This window comes from Ochotona princeps, chromosome 17, assembly GCF_030435755.1.
Source record: "Ochotona princeps isolate mOchPri1 chromosome 17, mOchPri1.hap1, whole genome shotgun sequence".
NCBI classification, from domain to species: Eukaryota; Metazoa; Chordata; class Mammalia; order Lagomorpha; family Ochotonidae; genus Ochotona; species Ochotona princeps.
In genome coordinates this window covers 50702222-50727963 of record NC_080848.1, presented here as the reverse complement: position 1 = coordinate 50727963, position 25742 = coordinate 50702222, and the positions used below count along the sequence as shown (strand labels likewise).

Sequence of the window (25742 nt, the reverse complement as noted above, 5' to 3'; positions counted from 1 at the left end):
AATGCATGCGATTATGTTACTCAACAGTAAACTCCTATTAATCATAAGGCAAATTCAAAAGGCTGATCCAGCTAGAGACTTTTACCAGCTTCCAGAGTAACACTGCAATGGATTCCTATAGTTCCTTTCAATAAGCAACTTATGTAGGTTGCTTTATAATCACTCTAACTTCTTTTGGACTATTTTACTAGTATTTACCAAACTTGGTACTTGATCAACTATAACAAGGAAAGATATGAAATGAGTATAAATAGATGACTTCATTAGAAAAACACAAGATCAATGGAAAGAAGATGAAAAATGTTTACTAATGTACATAGTTCATTAAAGTAACTCAGGCATATATATTGTGTCCCTGAATAGGAAAAGGAGTTCAGTTGTCTCCAAGTTAATTAAAAAAATATATTCACAAACAAAAAAACACCCCCACTGAATTTCTTAATTCAACAAAATAGTAATACAATATATCTAGGAGAATAAACGGGTGATATGAACATATAGGTACACACACATGCAAAAAAGTAAGATAGTTTCCTTGCTAGACATTTCGACGTTTAAAGGTAGCATAAAATGTTAATGATGAACACAGCATGAGAACAGTACCAAAAAATATAGAACAGTCAGCATGGGATTATGTGCAATGAATTACTGTTCACAGAGAGAGCACAGAGACACAGGCATTTGGTAGCAATAAATGTTCACTTCATAACGCAGGACTGACATGTACTCTGTGCTCACCACAGGGACCCAGGACACTGGCACAGGCATGCCGAAGCGCCCAGCCAGAGGCAGGCCCAAGGAGAGGCTCTGGGACAAGAGCCTCCCAAGCAGCAGTCTACCTGCAGTGGGCTTCCCTAGAGGCACTTTTTTCTAAAAAAGAAAAAAAAAGTTTTATTTGAAAGGCAGATTTTATGGAGAGAAGGAGAGGCAGAGAGAAAGGAAGGGATCTTAACATCCACTGGTTCACTCCGCAAATGGCTACAATGGCTAGAGCTGAGTGGGTCTGAAGCCAGGAGTCAAAAGCTGCATCTGGAGCCCAAGGACTTCCATTGCTTTCACAGGTATTAGCAGGGACCTGGATAGGAAATAGAGCAGGAGCAGTTGGGACCCGAGTCAGTCCCATTAGGATACCACTGCTATAGGTGGAAACTTGGCTCACCATGCCCTTCCACAGAGACACATTAGCTCTTCTTTCTCTTTTATAAGAGGTGTTCAAAGAGCTCATAGGAAAAAAAAAAGATGTTATTAAAAGACCATGTATAGATCCCCAACATTCTGTACCAAAATGTGCAGCTTTTCACCCCATTTCCCAATTTGAAGTCCCCTGATGGATTCCATTGCTGCTTATTATATGAGATTGATTCTTTGATTTACACCAGCTTTTCATTTACCATCCAAATGGTCTCAAAACTACAGAATGAATGTGAGTATGATTTTCTGGACTGAAATCCATTGACAATTCACTTGGCAAAGCCTCCCTTACCAATAATACAAATGGCCTGAATTTGTTAAATCATTAGTTAAATCTTGTTGTCCTTCTGAATGGCTGATCATTTGGTCTAGAGTTAAGTTGGGTTTGTATAAAAACTAAGAAAAAGCAATGTCAGTTGCTATTTAACCATTTTACAATGCATTTTTTAAAATCTCATGGATATAACAAAATAAATGGCAAGTACATTGGAGATGAGAATGCCAAAAGAGAATTAATGAAAAAAAAATAAGATCGCAAAATGTGTTCCGTGTGGGAAGAGAATAATTTTCAGAACCTGACCTGAAACCAGGCCGATAGTCGGTACCAAAAATGGTTTTATGAACAAAAAATGAATATATTACTGAAAGGACAAGACATAGATGCAAATACTGACAGAATTGATGGTATTTCAAGGTAAGATAATTTTAAATGAAAAACAATGACTTTCAAAAATTGGAAAATTGTACTCACCTTGGTAGCACACACACTAAAGTACAGGGGGAACTGTTATGATGTGTACCAGTTGGGGAAATCTGTACCCTTTACACACAGAACTCTTAAAAATTAAAATGACAAAATGACAATAAAAACATCTCAGCAGGAATAAGAAATTATCAGACATATTCAAATATTTGTCAAATGTAGAGAAAATGAAAAACTGGTTGATCTTAATAGTAATCAATGAAATACAAAGAGAATTGAATATGGCATATTGGTGGATACCTTCCAAGCCAGAAAACATCACTCTCATAAGACAACAAAAAAATCTGGTTCAAGATGAGGAAATGGGCACTGTGCTGTCATTTGAGCTGAAGAATGCTGAGTCAGCTCAACAAATGGGACCAGAAACTATACCATTACCTTTACACTGACATTCCCTCTAGCCTAGAAAATTTGATTCTAGAAACTTTCCTTTGGGAGGATCGTCGAGGATGCCCACACAGCACACAGTTCTGCCTGTGAAGAGGAACAAAGCTTTGACTACTTCCATTATGTAATTGGAACACCTCTGATCCTAACAAAAGGAAACTGGCTTAAACCACAAGGACCACAACAACACATAAAGACCGGGATGCCTTCAGGTAGCTGATTGCTAAGCTACCATCCACAGTTAAACAAGTGTTCCCGATTGACTTGAAAAAGTATTTACATACTTTGATATTGAAAAAGCACCTTCCCAACTAGGATTCTTTTCAAATGTAAAAACAAAGAAAACCCAACAAATCCTAAACAGCAAGATGTGTGAGTTGTATAGTTTTTACAAATGAAAACAAGCTAAGACTGTGGCTGTTTTCAGAGGGGATACCCAACAAATGAGCACAGGAATGGAGCACTTCCTTCAGACTTCACCCTCACTCTGCCACGCTCGAAGGGGTGCCTCCGAACACCATGTTATAAAGTGCTGGCAGCACCATTGACATGCCTGTTGTCAAGGTTAGTCATTCATTTCAGAGGTGCACTGCGCCATGCTCCCCATACTTAGGAGGAGAAGAAACGCCGTGCGCATTTTTCACAAACAAAGCAAGGACAAGTTTTGCAGCAGGGAAGTCTGACTCTGTAATGATGGCCGATGCCTCTCAAGCTAACAAGCTGCTTCCCTTCACCATGGGACTGCACAGACAAGGCTGAACGTGGTCCTTGTTCTTTTTCTTCTCCACTGGCAGAGTGGGCTGGTGGTTTGATCAATGATTGCAATATAGATAGGATTCCCGGGGCAGCCATCCTTCTTCAGGGCTGATTGGAGGAGACTGTGCCCCTGACAAGATGAACAGTGTTGGGTGGACACAGAATTTGCTCAGCTACAGTCACTGGGGGGGTTCAGCAGGTGGCTGCATGGTTGGACAGTCTGGGTTCATCAACCTGTGCCATTATTCACAACCATGTCCTAAATAGTGTCCTGCTCTGAGCCTCAATGTTCACATCTATAAAATGGAGTTATTAGTGCCTTACAACTTGGAGTTGCTGTGAGGGTTTAATGAAGTAATACATATAAATAACCTAGACAGTCCCTGCAGTTTATTGAGTCTTCTGTATTTATTATCTGAACACTAATCAGTGATTCTCTGCACTGATAAAACAACGCCTTAGATAAGAGGAACAAGCCTTAGTGATCTATTGTGCAGAATGAAAAACTGAGTGGGCCAGGAGCAGTAGCCTAGCGGTTAAAGCCCCCCCCCCCCCCGCCTTGAACACACCAGGATCCCATATGGGCGCTGGTCCTAATCTCGGCAGCCCCACTTTCCATCCAGCTCCCTGCTTGTAGCCTGGGAAGGCAGGAGAGGATGGCCCAAAGCCTTAGGACCCTGCACCCGTGTGGGAGACCTGGAGGAAGTTCCTGGGTCCTGGTTTCAGACCAGTTCAGCTCCAACCATTGCAGCCTCTTGGGGAGTGAATCAGCAAATGAAACATCTTCCTCTCTGTTTCTTCCCCTTTCTGTTTATCTGACTTTCCAATAAACATTATAAAAATAGATCTTTTTTAAAAATTCCATCTATTGTGCAGAATGGTGACTGTAATAATATTGCATTACATATTTCAGAACCATTCAAAGATTAAGTTTTAAATATTCTCACCACTAAAAAAATAAATAAATACACCAGGCGAGTTAGCTTGATTTAATCATTCCACTAGGAAGACATAGATCAAAGTATGACACTGTCCTGCATAAATGCATGTAATTATTAGTTGTCAAATAAGAATAAACATTGCTGATAAAATGCAAGTAGAGGAAATAGGGAAAATTTAAAGACTGGGAGAAGTGAAATGAACTTCAGTAACTCCCTGGTTGATAAAAGACAGCCATGTAGAAGAGGAATTCTGATAGGGTGAAGAGAAAATGTGCAGCAAGATAAAACTTCTCCTAATTATTCTTAATTCCCCAAAATCTTCACAATATTTTATATTACTCTGTAATTACATGTGTATGTATTTACTCTTTCATTGCCTGGGCACTAGGTATAGCGGTTGACAGGCCAACTGGGATGTTTGCATTCGCTATCAGGGTGCCTGGATTCAAGTCCCAGCTGCACTGCTGATTCAAGCTGCCTGCTAGTATGATGCCTGAGAGGCAGTAGGTGAGCGTAAAGGTAGTTGGGTCTCTTCTATTCCTCTGAGAGACCTGAATTGAGTTTCCAACTTCCATCTTCAGCTTGGCCCCACATGAACCACTGCAGGCATTTGTGGAGTAAACCAGCAGATGGAACAACTCTCAAGAAATTACAGGTCATGGGTGTGTGCCCAGCCAGAAGCAAACACCTTTAGCACAAGGGATTGGAAAGCTCTGAAGGATGGATAAGAACTGAGCAAGTGGTAATGGGGTAAGAGGCATTACAGAGAAAAAAGAAATTGAGTTTGGGAGGGTGAAGACTGTATATAAAAGGAACTCTCTGGAAAGACAGGTAAGGATTTGGATGCTGAACCTTCTCTAAGGCCATGGACAAGAAGGCAGGCATGGGAGGGAGGAGGATGCCATGTTCTCCAGGTAGACGTGATTTAATGCCTAGAAGTACAGCTATGCATGCTTTTCTACAGAAAAGAAACCTGTTCTAATCTGTCTCAGGTTACCTTCCTTACCTCAGGGATAAGCTCAAATCTCCCCCACTGGCAGGAGCAGGATTGGAGGTCTGGATTGGGTAGGGGGTGGTGAATGCTGCTGCCACACTTGTAATGACTACAAGCAGAACAGCACAGTCCCAGCATCTCTCAGCTCAGACAAGAAGAGGCTGCACCAAAGAAGGGGAGCACAGCATGCAGCAGGCAGCTCTCCCAGGGAGACCTGAAGTTTGTCTTTTTAAGTGAATCTGGCAGAAAAACACTTTGTCTTCCTGTGTGGGCAGGACAACCAATGTGATGTCATTTTTTTTAAGGCAGAATCAACAATAAATATTTTTTTTTTGCCAGAAGTGGGGAAACAGAGCAAGTCCATAGGGAAGGAGGTCACACAAGCTAGGCTCTTAGGGGTGGGGTGCAGGGGCCCCAAATGTAAGCTTTTGGGGGAGGGTGGGAAGGCAAGACTAGGAGCAGACAGGAGAGAAGACAGGGGACAATGACCTCATGCTGTGGCCTACAATCAACCTGTGCTCCTGGGAGGAATCCCAGGACACCAGGTCACAGGACCTCTCTACATGCACTTTCTCTTGCTACTAAGTTTAACAGAGTTGTGTGGAATACATTGCAATGGTAACCAAACCTCAAGAAGTGCCAACTGTGGGCTGGACTGAGAGTGGAGAGAAAGGGGGCCTTACCTTTCCACACACACCTTCATCCAGACACAAGTGAATTATTGCAATGCACAGTCCTGTCAACGGGCCATCAAAATCTGCCACTCTGGGCTTTAGGAAGAGGACAGTAGACAAAAGGAGGAAAAATAGAGAAAACCACCAAGTCGTTATCACTGTGGCCACTTGCCCACTTTATCCCACCTCAAGGACTGACTCATTGACTCATTCATTCAACGTTAAGAAACTGTGCCAGGGCCTCCCAGAAGCACAGGAAGAATTGTGCTAATGCACAAAAGCGGCATAAATGGAGTTCATTCTCTGATAGTCTACAAACGTATTCATGGCTAGGGAGAAGACCTTGCACGCACCTGAGCTATAACCTATTGGTGGTTTGCATGCTCAAGGCCCAAGAGGGTATTAGCATCTGAGAAAGGCTAAAGTGGCAGCTGGTTAGGGTAAATCCAAACTTGCAGAGACTGGAGGCAAAGAGGAAATCAGGAGGTGATCACAGCAATTCCAGAGTGTGGCAATCAATCAGGTCCCAGACTGAAGAGTCTATAAGCAATATGCACATTTCCTCTTTGTTTTGTCCTCTAAGGATCTCATTGATCAAGCCAATGTTGATGCCTTCGGGCATTACTTGTTCCCTTTTCCCTACTCCCTTATGATTTGCTAAACAGAAACAACTTTTTTTTCTCTTTTGCTGAGTTATCAATCCAAAGCACCTGACATCAAATCACCCTCTTCTCTTTCATCCCCTCCCTGCTCCAAACACGTACATAAACAAATATACAAATCCGGGCACACTCACATAGGTACCCCATTTCTTTGTGCCGCAAAGAAAGCCAGTCTGTGGCTTTCCCTTAGCATTTAAACCTGGTATCAACGCAGCAAATTCACCATCCACTCAGCCAGCATGGGCTACACGAGTGAGGGACAATGCTCCAGTTCTAAGACATCAGCTCATCACTGCTGGTGACCCACACGCTCTCAGTGGGCAAACACACAGCAGCTACCTCCTCTACTTCCTTCCCACAGCCTTGAACTCAGATGGAGCTTGTTTTGGTACATTGCCGTCTTTCAGCGTATCGACCAGTAAGTCCTGAGCAGTAATTAACTGTTGTGTTATCCTGCTCAATCCATCAGGAAGGCTGCTGGCCCCACCTGGGCACTGTGCCAAGACCCAGGACTCACTGAAAGGGAGAAGGAGGGGAGCCTGATCATCTTGGGAGTGCAGATATGATCAGTTGATGAGTCCAGGGAGAGGCAGCGTGCCAAATTTAAGCGTGCACATACACATCCCAGCAGGGAGGAACCCCAGGCAAAATCACGGGATTGTTAGTCTTTCTTCTTTGTACACCATGACTTTTGCTTTTCTCCCTTCTGTGTCAACACCTATGTCCAGACAACTCAAACCTTATCCATTTCCCAGAACACCTGATCCCCTACAGCCAACCATTGGTCAAATTAAGCGAATTCCTCCATGGTAAAGAGTTTTTCCATCTGATACTCTGTGTGGGCTCCTCACCCTACTCAGTGCTCTTTAGGGTCTATTTCACTGAGCTGTTTGTTCTACAGTTGTTGGGTAGCTTTGATAAATGAGAAATCCCTGGTGATGGACATTTGGTATCTCGGTTAGGACACTGATTAAAACACACTCATCATATCAAAGCTCCTGGATTCCATTTCCTAGCTCTGCTCCTGACCCCAAGAGGCATCAGTGATGGCTCCATTGATCAGATTCTTGCTACAAAGACTTGGATTGCCTTCCTGTGCCTAGGCTTGGGCCCCAGCAAAGGGACCAGGGTTGGCAGAAGGAATCTTAGGAGATGAATCAGTGGCACTCGGGAAATGAATCAGTAGATAGGAGTTCTGTCGCTCTGCTTCTCAAACAAATAAATTAATTGAATTCTAGAAATAGCAAAAGAGGCAAAGAGAGTGAAGCTGGGATTCTTAATTCCAAGGCTGCTTTTCTGCACTTTCATGGCAGTCTAGCTCAATCCAACCTGATGGATTGAGCAAAATACAGATCAGAGGGCACTGTCTACTCAGCTCTCCTTGCCTTGGGGTCCCAGAAAGCACTCTAACTTCTTTGACCTCTCATCAGCAATTTGGATAAACCTTGCTGTTCTGTTACTCATGCTAGGACACAGTTCATTCTTTGTGGGGGCCCTATACTCTGCTAACTCCTTTCAATACACTGCCTTTATTAAAGTTCCTCCTGCAAAAAAATACCCAAAAGAATGTATATGTTTCCTGTCCCCAGCTTGTCTACATTACATTAGGGGTGGATGAGGGAGTCCCATAGTCAATAAACAATACAAAACAGGTTACTTATACTTGACTTGTCAGAGACTTTAACATACGTAATAAGTATCCAAGAGAAAGGAGATAATATGCAAGATTCAGAACCATTCTCAATCTCCCCAGAATTCAGAATCAGTATTTCACGAAACCCATGTCTCCAAGAGCCAAAGGCGTTAAAGAAGTAAGTTGCAAACCTACACGGCTCTGTACAGGCATATAGGAGATGTAGCGAAGGAAGATTTAGCAGCTTTCAGACAATGAAGCCTCCTAGAAGAAATACAAACCTAGGAAATGGGACTCAAGACCTACTCTTTTCTCCTGCCACAACAGAAAACTTCACTGTTCCGGGCTTCTCTCACCTGCAAAATGCAGTGACTTAGGTTTGCTCCACAGATATCAAGCCCACTACTCACGGAACTGTTCCTTGTAATGAAATCTTAATAAAAGCCCAATTCAGAGGACGGATGGAAACCCAGCTGCCCTGGGTGAGATGGGGTCAGGGTAAGAAAGGCACGGTGCTCTGTCAGAGACACTTTCCCTTGACCAGTGGCCATTGCTATGCCTCCAAAGAACCCACAGGCTTCCCTAGAGCCACTTTAGAAAGGACTATCCTAAAACCATCCAGTTCCTGCTTTGATGCAAACAAAAGGTATTTGCTTGAATTACTGCTGGCTCCCATCTGGAGGAAGCAGAAGCTGTCATTGGGTCTGCACTCAGGGCAAGACCAGCAAATGTTATTATTATTCCTGAATTTGTGACAGTTTTGGGCAACAAATACTTGCCTCAATACCTCAGGATAAAGAAACTTTGAAATTGACTGGTTTTTTTTTTTCCTTCCTAGGACGTGTTGTTAATGTTCAATGGTTTTGGCTAGCCCATATTCTAACTATTCAAATATGTGAATGAGTCTGAAATCTAGACACAGATCAGATTCTCTCTGGATACAAAGTGTTCGGCCTAAATTACATTGGAGATTATTCTGATACTGAAAGCTACCTGTAAGTTCTACAGGAAGAAAGAACTCAGTCAAAGCTTCCACACCATTCCCCCAACTCCGACACACACACACACACACACACACTTTTTTTTAATCCACCTCTGTTCAGTATTTCTTCAGCTGATCACTGAGCTTTCCAGGCTAATAGGGAGCTGGAGAGTGACTGGGGAGCTAGGTGAAGTTGGTCATGCTCCAGAGAGAAGGCTGGCAAATGCTTTCCCCCAGAAATCAACCAAGAAGCTGAGAAAAATATATGTGTGAAAGCAGTCATTCCCATGCTTTGGAAACTGACCCCAAGTATATAACACTCTGAGAAGCGTTTATGCCCCAACAATTGCTGAGCTTGAGGTAAGAACAGTGAGAGTTCATTAACTTTACAAGGTGCTCTGTCACCTCCCCAGAGGTTCCATGAGGTGGAATCAAGATGAGTGTCTGGCTACCATGCAGCACGCTGTGTGTGCTGGCTGCTCTGCTTCTCTGGTAGAAACAGACTTGCTGGATTTAGAGCAAGGGCCAAATGCCTGTCCTTTCATCACAAACACATAAGTAGCCATGAGATGAATACCTCATCCCGTGTCCTAAATAGTGACCAGAGGTCATGGGGAAGACCTCTCCAAACTTCCGAAGAAAAACCATCAACCCAGAATGGCCTATGGAAGAACAAAGGCGAAATGGAGACACTTGCTTTACTAAGAGATGTGATTTTCAAGAAATGGTAAAGAAAGTTTACAGGCTGAAAGGAAATAGCCACTAGACAATGATTCAAATCCATCAAAAGAAACGAAAGCACAAAAATGATAAACATGCTGTTAATATAAGATTCCCTGATAAGCATGTCTTCTAACACTTTTTTTAGAAAATACACAAAATATACAAGGGGATAATGTTAATACTCCACCATTGGGTAAACATAAATGTATACATATGTAGACAGATGTAATATAAATGATGGGGACAATACAAAGGACGAGGGATCACTATGTTTCCATATGCTTCTGGAATTATGTGAATTCTGAGACTGTGACAAGATACTGTAACCATTAAGAAAATTACTGTAAAAGCATAATGTTAGTATCAGAGGAACTAAAATGGTAACAGAGTAGGTGTTTGGCACAGTAGTTAAACCGTTGCTTGCGACAGTCGTACTCCACACCAGAGTCCTTGGTTTCCAGTCCGAGCTCTGCTTTCCTTTCAAGCTTCCTGCTAATCCACGCCCTGAGAGGCAGCAATGAAGGCTCAAGTATTTGAAGCCCTGTGTTCACACTGGAGACTAAGATTAAGCTCCAGGTTCCTGGATTCAGTCTGGCCCAGCCCCAGCTGCTAAATATTATTTGGGATTGAGCCATCAGATAAGAAGCTTCTGTTTCTGTCTCTCAAGTAATAATAATAATAATAATAATAGTAATAATAATAATAATAAGATAGTGTAGATATCATGTCTGTGATTTAGAGTGCCAGACAGAGTAAAGATGTCGACTCTTTCCCCACCAAACACACATATTTAATGAAATTCTTTAAAGCAACATGTTTTTAGCTATATTGTTATAAAATTTATATGAAAGGTTTGGAACAAGAATAGCTAAAAGAATTTTGAAAAGGAAAGTGGGAGAGATCAACCTACACAGTTTCAAGAAATATCATATGTCTACAGTCATCAAAACAGTGTAGAATTGGCAGAGATGTAGACATGTAGATAAATGAAATTAGAATAAAATCCCCAGACACAGCCATACAAATATATCCCACAAACGTATTTTGACAAAGGTGCTAAAGCAAGTCAATGACAGAAAGATAATTTTCAAGAAACGATCCTGATGCAGCTTGATATCCAAAGAAAAAAATTAACACTAAGTCACAGCTAATGTAAAAAGTAGTTAGAACGCATTGCGTAAAGCATAAAATGATAATAAAACATTAAGGGAAAAAAAAAACAGTTGGCTTGACCCAGAAGCACAAACAATAAAACAGACAAAAAATAATAAATTGGGTAAAACAGAACATCTATTTTGCAAAAGACCCTGTTTGAAGAATTGCAAAGCAAGCTACAGATGAGCAGAAAAGGACTAGTTTCTAGGAAATAAAAAGAAGCCTCAAAACTCAACAGGAAAAATGTAACCTGATCATAACATGGACAAAAGTAAAACTATTTCACTAAAGAGGACATAAACTCATGAAAATACACTCAACATCATTCATCATTAGGGACATGTGCATTAGATCCACAATGAGATACCACACTACACACCCATCATGGATACAAAAAAGGGAAAACATATATAGAGGCTACAACAAATGCTGGTAAGAATACAGGGAAACGAGACAACTCTTGCATGTCTGATGTGACTGTATAATGTACAGCCACACTGGAAGACATCTAGGGAATTCTTTAACCAAGTAAACATGAAACTGTCATAACCTCCATTAATTGCACTGCTAGGTACAGTCAAATGTCAAAGGGCACTTCAGTCAGTGATGGACTGACATTTATGAGGGGTGGTTTCTTAAAATTACGCTGTTTACCAGAAATGTCCTGGCCAGCTTCTATTACAAAACTGTGCCCCATGATGGTTGCACAAGGACCAAATCACCTACTGACATATTTCTCAGAACATACTCCCTTTGCTAAGCAATGCATGACTACATTTATATCAGATAAGTGAAGAGTTCTGTTGACACAGAGACCTGAAAACCATGATTGCTTACAGAAGCTCCACTCCCAATATTTTGAAACTGAAGAGAACTCCTTCAGCCAGTAAATGCTGGAACAAACTATGATATACTCATATCATACAGTATTTATGACTAAGCAATAAAAAATAACCCATGCATAGCTTTTCGTGGCTTAAATTTATCATGAAAATTTTGCAGACTTCTTGTATTCATGGATTTGAATTTTTTCATCAAAATAAAGATCATTTAGGAACTTATGTACATGTAGTCCTTTCATGTAATTTGGATATGGTGGTTGGGATCCAAGGTAGGATTACTGAATGAGACAGCCACGTAGAAACCCCATTTACCCTTTGCAATCTGGCCTCTGAAAACATGCACCATTGCTTCTGCTGCGTTCTACTCATCGATGCCAATGGTCCCTGGATTTCAACATCCTGCAACTCGTGGTGGAATAATGGGGATCTGGGGAAGCATGTGAGACTAGAAACTTAACCATGGCCATTTGTGGAAAAAACAAGCTGCCATGTCTAAAGAGTGACTTTGTATGTTCCAAACTCTGATGACTGCTCATAGTTGGGGATTCAGCCATACACACAGACCCAGTCACTGTCTTCTTGTAATTATTGGAGCAAAAACTCAAACTGACCTGAGTTGAGTCAGGGACTCCCACTTGGTCACAGCAGCTGTGGCTGTATGAAGAAGAGTGGGAGCTGAAGGTATTACTGTGCAACGAAGGGAAAGATACTCCAGTAGAAGTTGGGACAATTTTCTGAGCAGGAAGAATGACTTTCAGCTCTCAGAACAGTCCAGAAAGTCCCAAAGCATATAAGGTAGGTTAAATTCATATATATTCTCAAAGGAGACAAGCTTAAAACAACATGACACAGAAAGGTTATATGTAAAAGGATAGGCAAAGTTTGTCAGGGAAATGCAAACAAAAAAGAAGCTGAGTGAGCAATATAAATATCAACCAAAGAGGACTTAAAAATTAAAAAAAAAAGACCATTGAATAGGACAGAAAGTAGTACTTAACAATGATAAAGGATACAGTCCACAAAGAAGACGCATATATCACAAGCGTTTGTATGCAGAATCATGTTGCTATGAAATACATAAAAACAAACTACTCTGTAACAGATACAGTGAGACAATGACAACAACACAGGAGTAGTGGGAGACCATAGCACATCTCCTGTAATCTTCAACAGATGAAACAAGCAAAGGATGAATTAATGGTACAGAGAAACTAAATAATGCATTCCATATGTCTGATTTAATAGGTACATGTCAATTTTGAACTCTAGAAAAAGACAATATCCCTTTCCACTAAGTACTTATAAAATATTTACAGTAATTGATCTTATATTAACCCACAACAGAAATCTCAACAAGTTCCAAAGAGCAGAACTTTTAAAGGTCCTGTGCTCAGACCATAGTGCCATAAAAACAAAAATTAATGGCAGAAGTTCAAACCAACAAACCCAAATGCTTTGAAATTTAATGATACTCTACTAAAGAACTCTGAGGTCAAAGAGGAAATCAGGGATGCAATTACGGATCATTCAGGACATGACCAGAAGAACACTGTGTACTGATGCTCAGGGGATGCTGCCAGAGATAAATCCACAGCTCAAATGCTGCTATTTACAAAAAAAAAAAAAAGAATGAAAATAGATGGAGTAAAGATTCAAGCCAAGATATCAGGAAACAGGGACAAACCAAACCAAGGAAATTTAGGAGGCAGGAATGAACAAATCTAAAGATTAAATAATGCTTTAAGACCATATTATAAAAGCAAAGCATGATTTATTTATTTGACCATAAAAACTGAGAGCTAGCATGGAGAGTAGAAAAGGTGGTTGGATGAAAAGGAATAATGACTTCAACAGCTTGTTAATCCAGAAAACAATGACATGGAAAATTAAGAAAAAGATCATGGATATTCCCTGATACATGGAGATGGGTGGGGAGTCATGTTATAATTTTAAGCTAATAAAACATTGAAAATACACCGTGAACTAGCAATTAAATAATAAGTAACTAGCAGTTAAATCTAGAATTACAGTGGGTGAGCCAGTCAATATGTTAGGATTCTATTTTTACAAATGAGAAGGTAGTGGACATGAGTCTAAAGGATGTGGCCTCGTCAGCCTGGGACCAACCCCAAATTTACCTGCTTATTATGTCACAATGAGCTCAGTTTTCAACCTCCCCACACTTCAGTTTCCTTATCTTTTTTTTGTTGATGGTATGAAAAAACAAAAGCCCAGCCTCTCCCATTATGCTACAGAAGGACCCATCTCTTGCCTACAGAAAAAAATACCAGGGTCTATTTGGTCCCTCAATCTTCCAAAGAACAGAGATTTCATATGCTAATGAATAGTTTCAAGGTATATAAAAGGATGGAATACAATGCAGTTGGCTTTATAAAATCATTACCTTAATACAACAGTCTTAGCACAAAAATTACAAGTTGATTAATGTACATAAGTATATATATGTGTGTGTGTGTGCGTGTGTGTGTATTTATATATATGTACACATGTGTGTATAGAATTCAGCATTTTGAAAAATAACAAGGCATCAGAATCAAGCTATGCATTTTCCAGGAACAGATAAATAGTTAACTATGAAGAAATCTATCGGTCTCCTTTGTCACTCTACTAGGAAACTGACAGTGTTTTAAATTAGAAATGTTGTTTTTAGTTATTAGTCTAAGAAAATGAGACATAATCAGAAATTTACATTCTTCAGTACAACACTAAATCCTTACACAACCTATCAAAATATAGAGATATGCTTAAGTATATCATACTAAAACAAATGTATAATGTTTTAATGATACATAAAGAATAGACTATTTGGTAGAAAGACTGTTATAAAGCTATATAAAATATTCTAAAACATGAAAATATATTCAGATATGCTGTTGTTCAAGTGTGAATAAGATTAAAGCAGTATGTGTAGTATGCTTCCTGATGGAAAAACTACATATTTTCATTTATGCATATGTAGCATTTTGTTTGTATTTTTGCTTTCACCACTAGAAAAATGCTCCAGTGAGTAGCCTCACATATTTGTCACTTTTTGTGCAAGTGTCAGAATCAAATCACTGTTTTAATCCATTTTAGGAACCGTAATCTGTATGCAAAATGACACGTGTCCAAGATTACTCGTTGCTATATTATTTAAATGCTTGTGTGTGTGTGCACAGGGATGATCTCACACATATTCTTTTATGATAGACGAGAACTGAAAGGAAATACAATGAAATGTCACAATGGTTATTTTAGCACTGTTTTAATTTTACTCTGTTTACTTAATTTAGGAAACTTTCTTCTTAATGTCAAGGTAGAAATAAAACAAAATGCAAGCAAAAAATCTTTAGGGAGATCCAACCTAAAGGAAAATCACTGGATTTGCAAGCCAAATATCTAAATTCAAGATATTTATCTTTCACAAAATTCATCTGTCAAATATTACAATAGATTTTCATTAAAGTATTTAAGGAGTTTTGTACAGTGTCTGGCTAAGACTGGGCCAATAACATGTATTTATTCTGCTTCAATGCACTCCCCATTCATATGAAGATCACTGGGAAAGTTTATTTCTGAAAATTTTCAGCATGATATATGGAGCACAATCAGCTTCCAGAAATCAGCAGTGGAACCTGAATTATCCACAACCGTTGCCTGGTAATATCTGGATCATGACAGAAGACACTAGAAGCACTTCTCACCAACTGCCAGTTTCCACAAGGAACTCTAGCTTCTCCCATTTCTTTCACTTATTTCTCTGGTTCTACGATATTGCTTGGAAAAAAATGAAACCAATTTTCTCCTTGGTTCTTAGGTATAAGTAAAGCAAAAAATCTATCCTTTATCTCCTTTCCTGGATTTTTCTCTCTGGATTAAATTCACATCCAGTGTAGAACAGACTCTACTGGCAGAAAATAGCTTTTCTCTTGGCTATCAGTCTGTCTTGGGAAAGAACAGCATCTTCACCTGAGAAATTCTGGCCCACTGTTCAAATCCACATTCCGAATGGATAGTGTGTTTGACAGATTAAAGAATCCCAGTCTTAATCCGAGGAATTATGTAAAGATTCCATTGACTTAGGAAATTTTGTCTATCAGGAATACATTGATGTCTTGGAAATGGGCAGAGCGTAGAGTTAAAAACAAACTTTGAAAAATAGACATGTCTGGATTTATAGGATAGCTATAGTGAAGACTCTGGAACTTACTAGATATGGAAGATGAAGAAAGGGGAATGGGGGGGGGGGAAGGCTCAAATTTTACATTCTAAGAGCATGGAACATTAGTACCATAAACATAAGCCATGCAGAAGAAAATGGCAAAATTACATCCACGTTGGGATGTAATGGTTGGGATTAGGGCAAGAATTTCAAGAGGATGTGCTTGAGTGGCTTAAAAATCTAACTTTGTGGATCACCTCGATCTCTGGCTTGAGATTTGCATTTATTTTGGAACTCTCAATTTGGGGAAGAGGGTAGAAGCTTCAGAGTAAAGACGAAGTTTTCATAAAGACACCTGAGTTCTATGCATCCACTGGATTGGATGCATAGAAGGTAAAAAGGGATAAATTGATTGATTCAAACAGTAGGAAAGATGATTTCAATAAGAGACTGATATCCTGTTACCTTATGAGGATGACACAGCTATAACCCATGGTTTAGGTAAACAAAAGCCATGATCTCATGCTTCTTCTTCTCCTTGATTCAGTTCAAATTAGGTATGTATGCCAATGAAATACAAGAATACAATGCTGAGCTAAAGCAATAACACAATACTGGAAGGTATTTTCTTTCAAATAGTTTCAGAAGCTGTTGGAATGTTTTGAACTTCAAGTTGTGAAAATATGACTTGGCCAGTTTTGTATGTGACTCAATCCGGGTGGACCTTTTAATAAATACAGGAAATATTTTTTGGATACTTGGACTCTGTCCTCTAAAGAAAAGACAGAGTCTAGAATCCAGGACTCCCAATCTCAGGTACTGAATAGTTCTGATAACTTCCTGCATGTCAGGTTGCACCCAAACAACTACATATACATATCTTACATTTCAACATCCTCTTTCTGATTAATCACACCCTGATACACTAATTTCCAAAGAATCTACTTTCCCTGATCAGTCCCCTATCCCTTGGCAGTATACTTGCCAAATGCTCCTTTGTCTTCACCCACTCTCACCCCAACCAAACTGCCATGGCTGGTCAATCACATTGAGGGATGTGGATGGGTCACCGTGGCAACAGAGTTAGTCCTGGTACAGAAGTAAAGAGACAGAAATGTCAGGATAAGTTTCTCTGAGACTAATAATACTTTTTCCCTGCCTTTCTTAGAAGTGTTTCCTTTGAGGAAGAAAGAGAAGCCACTGCTGTTTGACGACAGTGGAATGTCTGAACCCTTCTTTACAAATTTTTTTCCATTGCTTTCAGGTGACCATCAGTATAATCATCCGATTTTAAGCAGTGCTACCCAGACCCCTACACATGGTGAGAGACGACTGAGTACACTCTGCTTTGCTTTCATACTCAGGTGGCTCTATTGTAACTGCTGATGCCTGTTGGGGCATCAATGCATGAAGTTGGGAAGTGCAAAGAGCCATGTGTTGACCTTCCTCCATGGTCACAATGCTTCTCTGTCACTTTCAGACCATTGTCCCTTGGTGTTTCTCTGATATCACAATGGTCTTCTGCCATGAAAGGAGATGAGCTAAAGCCTGTATTAGCCCATGTCTACTTTCAATTTACGTCAGTTCTTGACTCATAAATCCCACAAGACCATGACAAAGAATTAATACTCTCCTTTGTCCAGTGCTACTTGTGGTATCATTTACGAATGATATGAGAGTTGGTTAAGCTATCTCCACCCTCTCCACAACCAACTAATTTGAGAAAACTCAGAACTGATCTGGGTTTCAGCATCCTGGTGGGGGAAAAGACTGTAAGTTGTAAAAGTGAAGAGTGTTCACACAGTGTCAGAGGATCACAAGGCTGCGTTTCCCACTTAGGCTACAATAGCCTCTCACCAGATCATAGACAGAACTGCAGAGGGAAAACTTTTTGTTTACTTTTGCTCAAAACTCAACAGAACATAAGACAGCCATGTAAACTGTGAACTATTAATCATCCCTGACTCTTTGCTGTGAGAGGGTGAAAGCATCATTAGGGTTTTAGGGGAGAGAGAAACTCTGAGGCTCACCTGACAGGCATCCCCGACCCCCATATCAGACTATGCTGAGGTTGGAGAAGGTGATAATTAGTGGAGGGCAACTGAATATTTTCACATGCCCTTGAATGCTGCACTCCCAGCAGCAATACAAGTACGTGATGAAGGCAACAAGCATAGTCAGATGTGTCAGGTTGTGGAGTTTTAGAAAAATTACAAATAGGAAATGCTAATCCGAATAGTAGGAGTAGAAAGGAAAGATTCAGATACGAGACACTTTGAACAAAAGATTTAGACAGCCTCATCACTAACTGAATGTGGCCTCTGTGAGGCAATTTTGAGTCAAATTTCAAGCTAAGATAGATTAGAACAAAGGGAGCCGGGTCTCACACCATGTAAGGAATCAGAAATAGCCAGTGTCCACAGGGGATGGAGTCATTGATGGTGGGCTTAGATCTGCAAACCTAGAGCTTGACAGGACTATAGGATATGCAAGAAAAACTATTCAACGGGCAGTTAGGTATGCAAAAATGAATCGTTCAGGGATACTGGAGCTGAAGATAGAAGTTAAGCTTTTGAGACAGTAACAGAAGCCTCAGGAGTAGGGACAATCTGTGCAAAAATGCTAAAAGAGAGAAGCAGAAGGCAGAGGCAGGGAGCCTGGGGGATGCCCATGGTGATGAAGCAGAAATAGGAAAAGGAGCCAGAAAAGGCAAATGAGAGCTCCTACATTCTGAGAGAACAGCACTGATCTGGCTTACTCAGAGGGAGCCAACATGTGCACATACTCCCAAACACAGGAGGAGGAACCATTCTACCCTCCTTCTCTTCTTCCTGTATTCCCTCTTGCAGTCAGTGCAAGGAGAAGTACATGGACCCAGTCTCTGTCCTTAAGCAACTCACAGGGCCACGAGAGCAGAGTTTTCTCTACAGTCCCTTCTTGGATGTCACACATTTCCCAGGAACTAGCAGAGCGACTAATTAGAGTCTGGGTCGACTCTGATTAACCAAAACGCATTCATCGGAACCTTACTTTGTGCCAAGTGCAATGAAGGAATCAAAAAAAAAAGTGGAAAGCAAGACTTCTGCTGCCAAGGAGATTGCATTCTTCAGAGATCACCAAGATCCGCTCAAGTCAATTTATTGGCGAGTGGTTAGATATTAAACTGGGTGAAACAGTGTAGAAGAGCAATATGGATTAAAGAGCAGATACTGTTGTGAGCTGAAAATATGCAATATTGTCGCAGCCAACAGCCTTCAGTGAAGTCGGAATCTGATAGAGGAAATACAAAGAGGGATGTTTCAGTATGAGGCAACGCATAAGCAAAGGAGCAATGATAGTCCTGATGGAGTTGAAAGGCAAGACAGAGCTGTTGTGCTTCAGGGAAGGGCAACAGTCCCCAGAGAGAGTGCACTTGAGAGAGGGTGAGCTGAGTGACACCCTCAGTGGGAGGTTGACACCAATGGGCAGAGACAAGTGTGTTCTTCTCTAGCATGGACCAAAGTGAAGCAACAAGAGCTGGAGAATTAGCGGCTGTTAACCAGCTCTAGGGAGCAGCACTCCCAGCTTCCTGCCCACTCCACTGCCTGGCATGTGTCCTGGTCCATGCCAGGGAGGCTCTTTCTGTACAGCATGTTCTGATCTTGCAGGGATGCGAGCATCCCCACCCCCTCACATATGTACCAAGCTGGCGGGATCAGTAGCGTATTGGCTGAGATTCCCTGGCTCAATCCCCAGTATTGGGAGGGTGACAATGCAGGCAGGAAAGGGACATAGAAACCAGGAGTTCCCTGTGCTTGGGGCTGCCCTTGGATAGGGGCTAGGAGGGCTTCTGTATGCTCCAAGGCATAGAATTTCTTCCTGTGGTTTTGGCACAGTTCTCCCACAGTATCTGTCCGGAATTCGAATTTCTTCCTGCTCAAAATTTCTTTGGTTCTCAGATTTCCCAACCAAACAGGTACAGAATGATGCAACCAGACAATAGCCTCCTAAACACCTCTCATCTGGGAATAATACCATTGTTTCTGCTGGAAACAACCGGATGACTTCCTGTTGTGGTGCCTCCCCCTCTGTCAATCACCCATAGAATGCTTGTCTTCTGTCTTGAGACCTCTGTTCCTCTCTGCCACCTGCCCCCACCACCTCACAGCCACTTCCTCAGCCAGCCCTACATTCCATCCTTCCTCTCCTGTGCTGCCTCTAGTCTGCCCCTCCCCCCAGCCCAGTTCACCCTGCATGGTGCCCCCATTGGCCATGCACTCACTTCGCTTTCACTTTATCCTCCATGCTTTTCTCCAGGTTTAGCAACGGTTCCTTTATGTTAGTCTCAGGGATTTATCCCAGAGGAAAGATGGAGTAGGGGTAGGCAAGATGTGCCAAGCACTTTAACCCATATTCTTTACCCCAGTAACTTTGGAGTTACTAAGAGAATTAAATGGTTGTGCCCTCACAGTGGCTTGCCAGGTGCCAGGCTTGGAAAGGCCCAAGTTAGAAAGACCTACGTGAGAAGTGGAATGATATGATGGCAAGAGTGTGGGCTGGAGTTTAAGTGGGGCTGCCTGCTAAAATCAGTTCTCTCAAAGGTACATAAACAAGTTCCTACAGTTGCTCCAAACTCAGAGTTTCCTGCACCTGAGGGCTGTGTTTGTCTAAAGCTATCAGGGTAGGCACACAGAAGCGAATGATCTTAGGATATCCCTCTGCTCCATCAGGTAGACAAAGCAGCAATGCATGTGAAGAAAGAATCCACTTCTTAGTCTCAGAGTTGAGTCTGTTATTCATCGAAGAGTCAGTTGCCATGTGTCCCAGCGCAGAGAGCCAGGAAAGCAGGATGGGGATCCTGGTCAGGGATGGGGCAGAAAATGAGGAGGGGGAACTCAGGTGCACAGCCTTCCTTTTCTCTAATTCAATGCACCTCTCCCTTTCCTTGCAGAGAAACCGAGAAAAAACAACATTCTGACGTCGGCCACCGAGCCCTATGACCTCTCCTTCTCACGCTCCTTCCAGAACCTGGCTCATCTACCCCCATCCTATGAGTCTGCAGTGAAGACTAACCCTAGCAAGTACTCATCTCTGAAGAGACTAAGTAAGTTGAGTTTCTTCCTGGGTTGGGATTTGTCCTCGGGAAGGGTGGGTCTCCAGGAGATCCTTTATTGTCTCACTCTCCTGTTCCAAATCCATGAGGACTAGTGAAGACTCCTAAGAACAAAGAGTTGGAAGGAGGAGTAAGAAAAAAAATAAAAAGACCCTGGCTTTTGTCATATAGGGCTGAGCTCTCTCTCTCCCAGTAGCCAGCCTGCAGAATCCTCAGATCCACAATCCCAGGCAACACTTTTTCCACCAATCTGTACCTCACTTGCCTTCTTCAAAACATGATTGCCTCATATCTTACACTGTAATAGATGCTAGCGATGGTGAGAACTTTGAGGGTCCTTTCAGGACCCATAACCAGATAACTCACAAATCTAAGACTGTTTTAAGGACCTGAGATTTTCCATATCTCACACAAACACTAGTTCATCAGTCAGGTCTAATCCATCCAGTGAGCCCAGCTCTACCACTTGGATCTGGAGAGGCCTCAAGTACTGATGGGTTTAGGACACTAAAACCACTTTGAGGGCTAGCCCTTTGTCCCTGGTTTATTGGCCCTGAGATCTCCTCTCCTCATTTCCCCATGAGTCTCTTTTGATGATTATCCATCTGTAGTTGGAGCCCCAGAGCACAGCATTTGCTTGAAACTTCAGAGTATCCTACCCTGGCCTGATATCAGGTGCACATAAGCCACCCCTGTAGTTGAACATCAGGTTTCTATGGTTACAGGTGGGTGATCTGAGAAATCTGACAGATGCCCCAAAAAGAGGGAGTGTGGTTCAGGAGGCATAATATACTCATCAGTGAGCCCACTGGGCCAGCCGAGGAGTAGGCAGTTTTTTCTATACTTGGCAGAGACTCACAAGGCTTCGTTCCTGAAATCTGGGCAAGGCAGGATTGTGTGTGTACTTGGTAAGCTCAAAGGCATGGGGGCAGTGTGAACTTGGATGAGCTGCACTTGGAGACTGTTACAGACTGCTTGTTTTGTGGGCCCAGGCAGAGTCAGTGTAGCACCTGCTGCTGCTGAGGGTGTGTGGAGACTGGGTGCCCATGTGCTGCCTTCTTGTACATTGGCTGTTGCTCCAGAGAAGGTGTTACTATGTTCCTAAGTTACCAGTGAGGCATTTTTACAAGTGCTTCCTAGTCAGAGCATCTTATTTCACTCCAGCAAGAGGCTGCTTCTGCAAGTAGGCTTCCATCGAGACAGGCTTCAGACTGCATGGGAAAGCTGAATGATGCTCCCTGGGGAGCATTTCAGAGAGACAGGGAGCCACTCTGTGTCAGGCCCATGGTGTACCAGATCCTGCATAGGAGCAGGGCAAGGCCAAGGAGTTGTGTTTGCCATCAACTCTCCCATGAACTTACTGGGAATCTTGAAAAAGTCCTTTAACTTCCTGTCACCCAAGGTAGTCCATGGACCAGAGCATCCCAAGACTCTCAGCATGTAAGCGACGCAGATTCTTGCCTCCTTCCACACTTCCACCACCCTTCCTCACCCCCAAACGCCAAACATCCCACCGCCTGAATCTGGACCCACAAATAATAAGCCCCACAGAGGGATCTGTACATTGCACACAGGTGCATAGGCTCCATCTTCTTGAGCCTCCAAGTCCCACTCCATAAATGACAGTCTACCTGTTGCCCCTCCAAAGCTTACAGGGTGTGTGTGTGTGTGTGTGTGTGTGTGTGTGTGTAGGGGTGTGGGGTTCTACCTGTATCTTGGCACAGTTTCACCCCAATTGTCCTCTCTCTGTCTCTTACCTACAGCCGACAAGGAGGCTGATGAGTATTACATGAGGCGGAGGCACCTGCCAGACCTGGCTGCCCGTGGCACCCTCCCACTCAATGTCATCCAGATGTCGCAACAGAAGCCGCTGCCACGGGAACGACCCCGCCGGCCAATCAGGGCCATGTCGCAGGACAGGGTCCTGTCCCCACAGCGGGGCCTGTCAGATGAGTTCGGCATGCCCTACGACCGCATCCTGTCTGATGAGCAGCTGCTCTCCACAGAGCGCCTGCACTCCCAGGACCCGCTGCTGTCCCCAGAGCGGACGGCCTTCCCCGAGCAGTCCCTGTCGCGGGCCATCTCCCACACGGACGTCTTTGTGTCCACGCCCGTGCTGGACCGCTACCGCATGACCAAGATGCACTCCCATCCCAGTGCCTCCAATAACTCCTACGCCACCCTGGGCCAGAGCCAGACAGCAGCCAAGCGCCACGCCTTCGCCTCGCGCAGACACAACACAGTGGAGCAGCTGCACTATATCCCTGGCCACCACACCTGCTACACGGCCAGCAAGACGGAAGTGACCGTGTGACTGATGCTGCAGGGCCAGGGCCACTGGGCAGGATGGGGCAGGCTGAGGGTCGAGAACCTCTCCTTCTGCCCTTCTATTAAAAGTGGGTGTGGGACAGCTTTGTCCAGAAAGTCATACCTCTCCAGAGACACTGCCCTGATGGCCTGGCCTCGCACCTGGAGTGATTATGCTCCCTCTTCTCGTAGAGTTAGTGGCGGGTGAGCAGGGCAAGCCGCCAAGTCTCACCCAGTTCCCCCACCCCATCCCCAATCTTGACCAACTCCCTTCAGTCTCACGCTCCCTCCTACCCCTCCTGGGGACTCAGCTGCAGGTTCTGTCAACCAAGAGACCCTTGTCTGACCCGGGGCCCACAGCTGCCTGGGTCTGCAGTGGCCAGCAGGTACAGTCAGTGGCTGACTGAAGAGACTCTGTCTCATTCCTTTACCTAGAACCGCATCACAGAAATCTTCTAGTGCCTAAAAACTGCCTGCTTTCTCTCTCACAGCCAGAGAGCTGCTGTGTCCATAAGCACAATAATGATTCTCTTCTGCCTGCTGGAACCCTCTAGTCCCCGCCAAGTGACCCTTCCTTTGTGGAACCCCCAGGGCCCCAGCATTTCTGTCCCCACCCCATCCCCCATGCTCCCTTAAAACCCTGGGGACAGGAAGAGCTTTCCCTTCCTCCCCCAGTTCCAGCTGGTTGCCCTGCCCTTTCTCCCTTGGGGCAGGGATGGGACCCTGCTCCTGTCTGTGACCAAGCTGTGTTACCCTTGAATGCTATGGGGTTTGAGCTCTTGCCCTCCTAGAAGGGAGTAAAGATGGGATGTAGGGATATTTGGGGTGACCTCCCCAGCTACCTGTTTCTCCTGACACTTCCTTTAGGCTTCCATATCTGAGCTCTACCCAAAACTCAGGCCCACCTTTCCCCTTAACCCTGCCCCAGGAGGTACCTGCAGGGTTCCAGAGGGTCAGGGTGGGGAGGGCCATGGTGATGCCCAGGGTCCCATCACCCTGCACTCCGCCTGTCTCCTCCCATGAGTATCCAGGCAGGATGGAGGCAGAGGTTTCTAGAGAGAAGATGCTCAGTCCCCAAGGTGATTGCCCTGCACCTGCACACCCCTGTCTCCCTAGCTCTGCCCACTTGCCTGGGCCCATCTCTGTTAGAACTTAATTCCCCTTCTTGCCTTCCCACCCCCATCCAGGGCCATACAGCTCTATTCCTCCTTCCTAGCTGCTGCTGCTCCAGACCCATGTCTCTTCAAGCAGTAGCTATTGGCCTGGGGGCTGACTGGGCAGCTTTCCCCTTCATCAGCCCTTCCCTGCAGTGGGAGAAGCTCACATGTTCTGCAGATGATCCCTGCTCACAGAGAACTAAATGGGATCTACTTTCCCCACCTCAGATAAGAGCCCAGGGCAAGGGACTCAGAGAAGGGGCTCCCCATTCTCAAGACCAGGGCACCCTCCTGGGGTTGGAACTGGGGAGAATCAACCCTAGACAAGTGAATTAATGGAATCCTAATAAGGTGATGGTCATTGATCTGATGCCAATAATGCCCTTCACTGGGATTTTACTGCCCTGGGTTCTGAATGGATGACCCTTCCAAGTGTGTGGGTTGGTGGGGATGGGTGGGGGACAAGTCCTCTGTGTCAGGCCTGGGCACTGTGAAATCTCACCATGTTCACAGATAACAGGGGAACCCAAGGACTGCCTTCTCTTACTGCTTTCACAAACCACAAAGCTCTCATCTACTTCTGCCCTCCCCAACGTGAGGGAACACTTGCATGCAACACTAGGGAATGAAAATTGGAGCCCATGAACACTGCCCTGGCTTTCCCCAACCCTCTGCCAGAGGTGGTGCCCCTGGGACTGTGGGGGTGGGAAGCCAGGGGCAGCTCTCGGCTTTCCTCCCCAGAAACACATAAACCTTCAAAAGGGCTGGTCCTCTTGGGTTTATGAGTGTTTGTCTCCGAAAGTGAGGTTCGGAGGATTGGAAAGGAGGGCATCAATCTATAGACACAATCTCCCCAGAAACAAAGGTTTGTCTCACAGGCTGAGCCTGTAGGTTCAGCATCTTTAAATCATTCAACCTCTGGCCAGTTTGCACACAGGCTGTCTGGTGGTGGGAAGGAGGAAGGATCAGAAGACACGATTGGGGACTCCCTTCCCAGATAATGACAGGTACACAGAGCAAGCCAGAAGCCTCACCTCATCCTGCACTTGCATCTTCTGAATACCAAGTTCTCCTGCCATCCTGCTTTCCCCAGGGCTTCCTCCAACCTCCACCATGTCTCTGACAAGGTGTCTGTCTGTCTGTCTCAGGGGTTGTTTGATAGGTTGATTACAAAAGATTTCTCGTGCCGGCCTTACCACTGGTTGAAAGTCTCTGACATCAGTTGGTTCAGAAAATTCTACTAGAAAGCTTACTTCTTTTAAAGCATTTCTTGTACTTTACCTTTGAGTCTATAAGGTGGGAATGGAGGGAAGGAAATGGA

General features: G+C 43.5%; 1 protein-coding gene across 1 annotated transcript in view; it reads left to right on the top strand.

Annotated features, from left to right (window-relative positions):
• SHISA6 (shisa family member 6) overlaps window positions 1-23738 on the top strand; it is a 275610-nt gene extending 251872 nt beyond the window's left edge. Inside the window, exons 4-6 of the mRNA XM_058675928.1 lie at window positions 17130-17186; window positions 20796-20948; window positions 22721-23738. Coding sequence (XP_058531911.1) covers window positions 17130-17186; window positions 20796-20948; window positions 22721-23271 — 761 coding nt within the window. The 3' untranslated portion in view covers window positions 23272-23738. The remainder of the gene's footprint in view (window positions 1-17129; window positions 17187-20795; window positions 20949-22720) is intronic.
• The last annotated feature ends 2004 nt before the right edge of the window (window positions 23739-25742 follow it).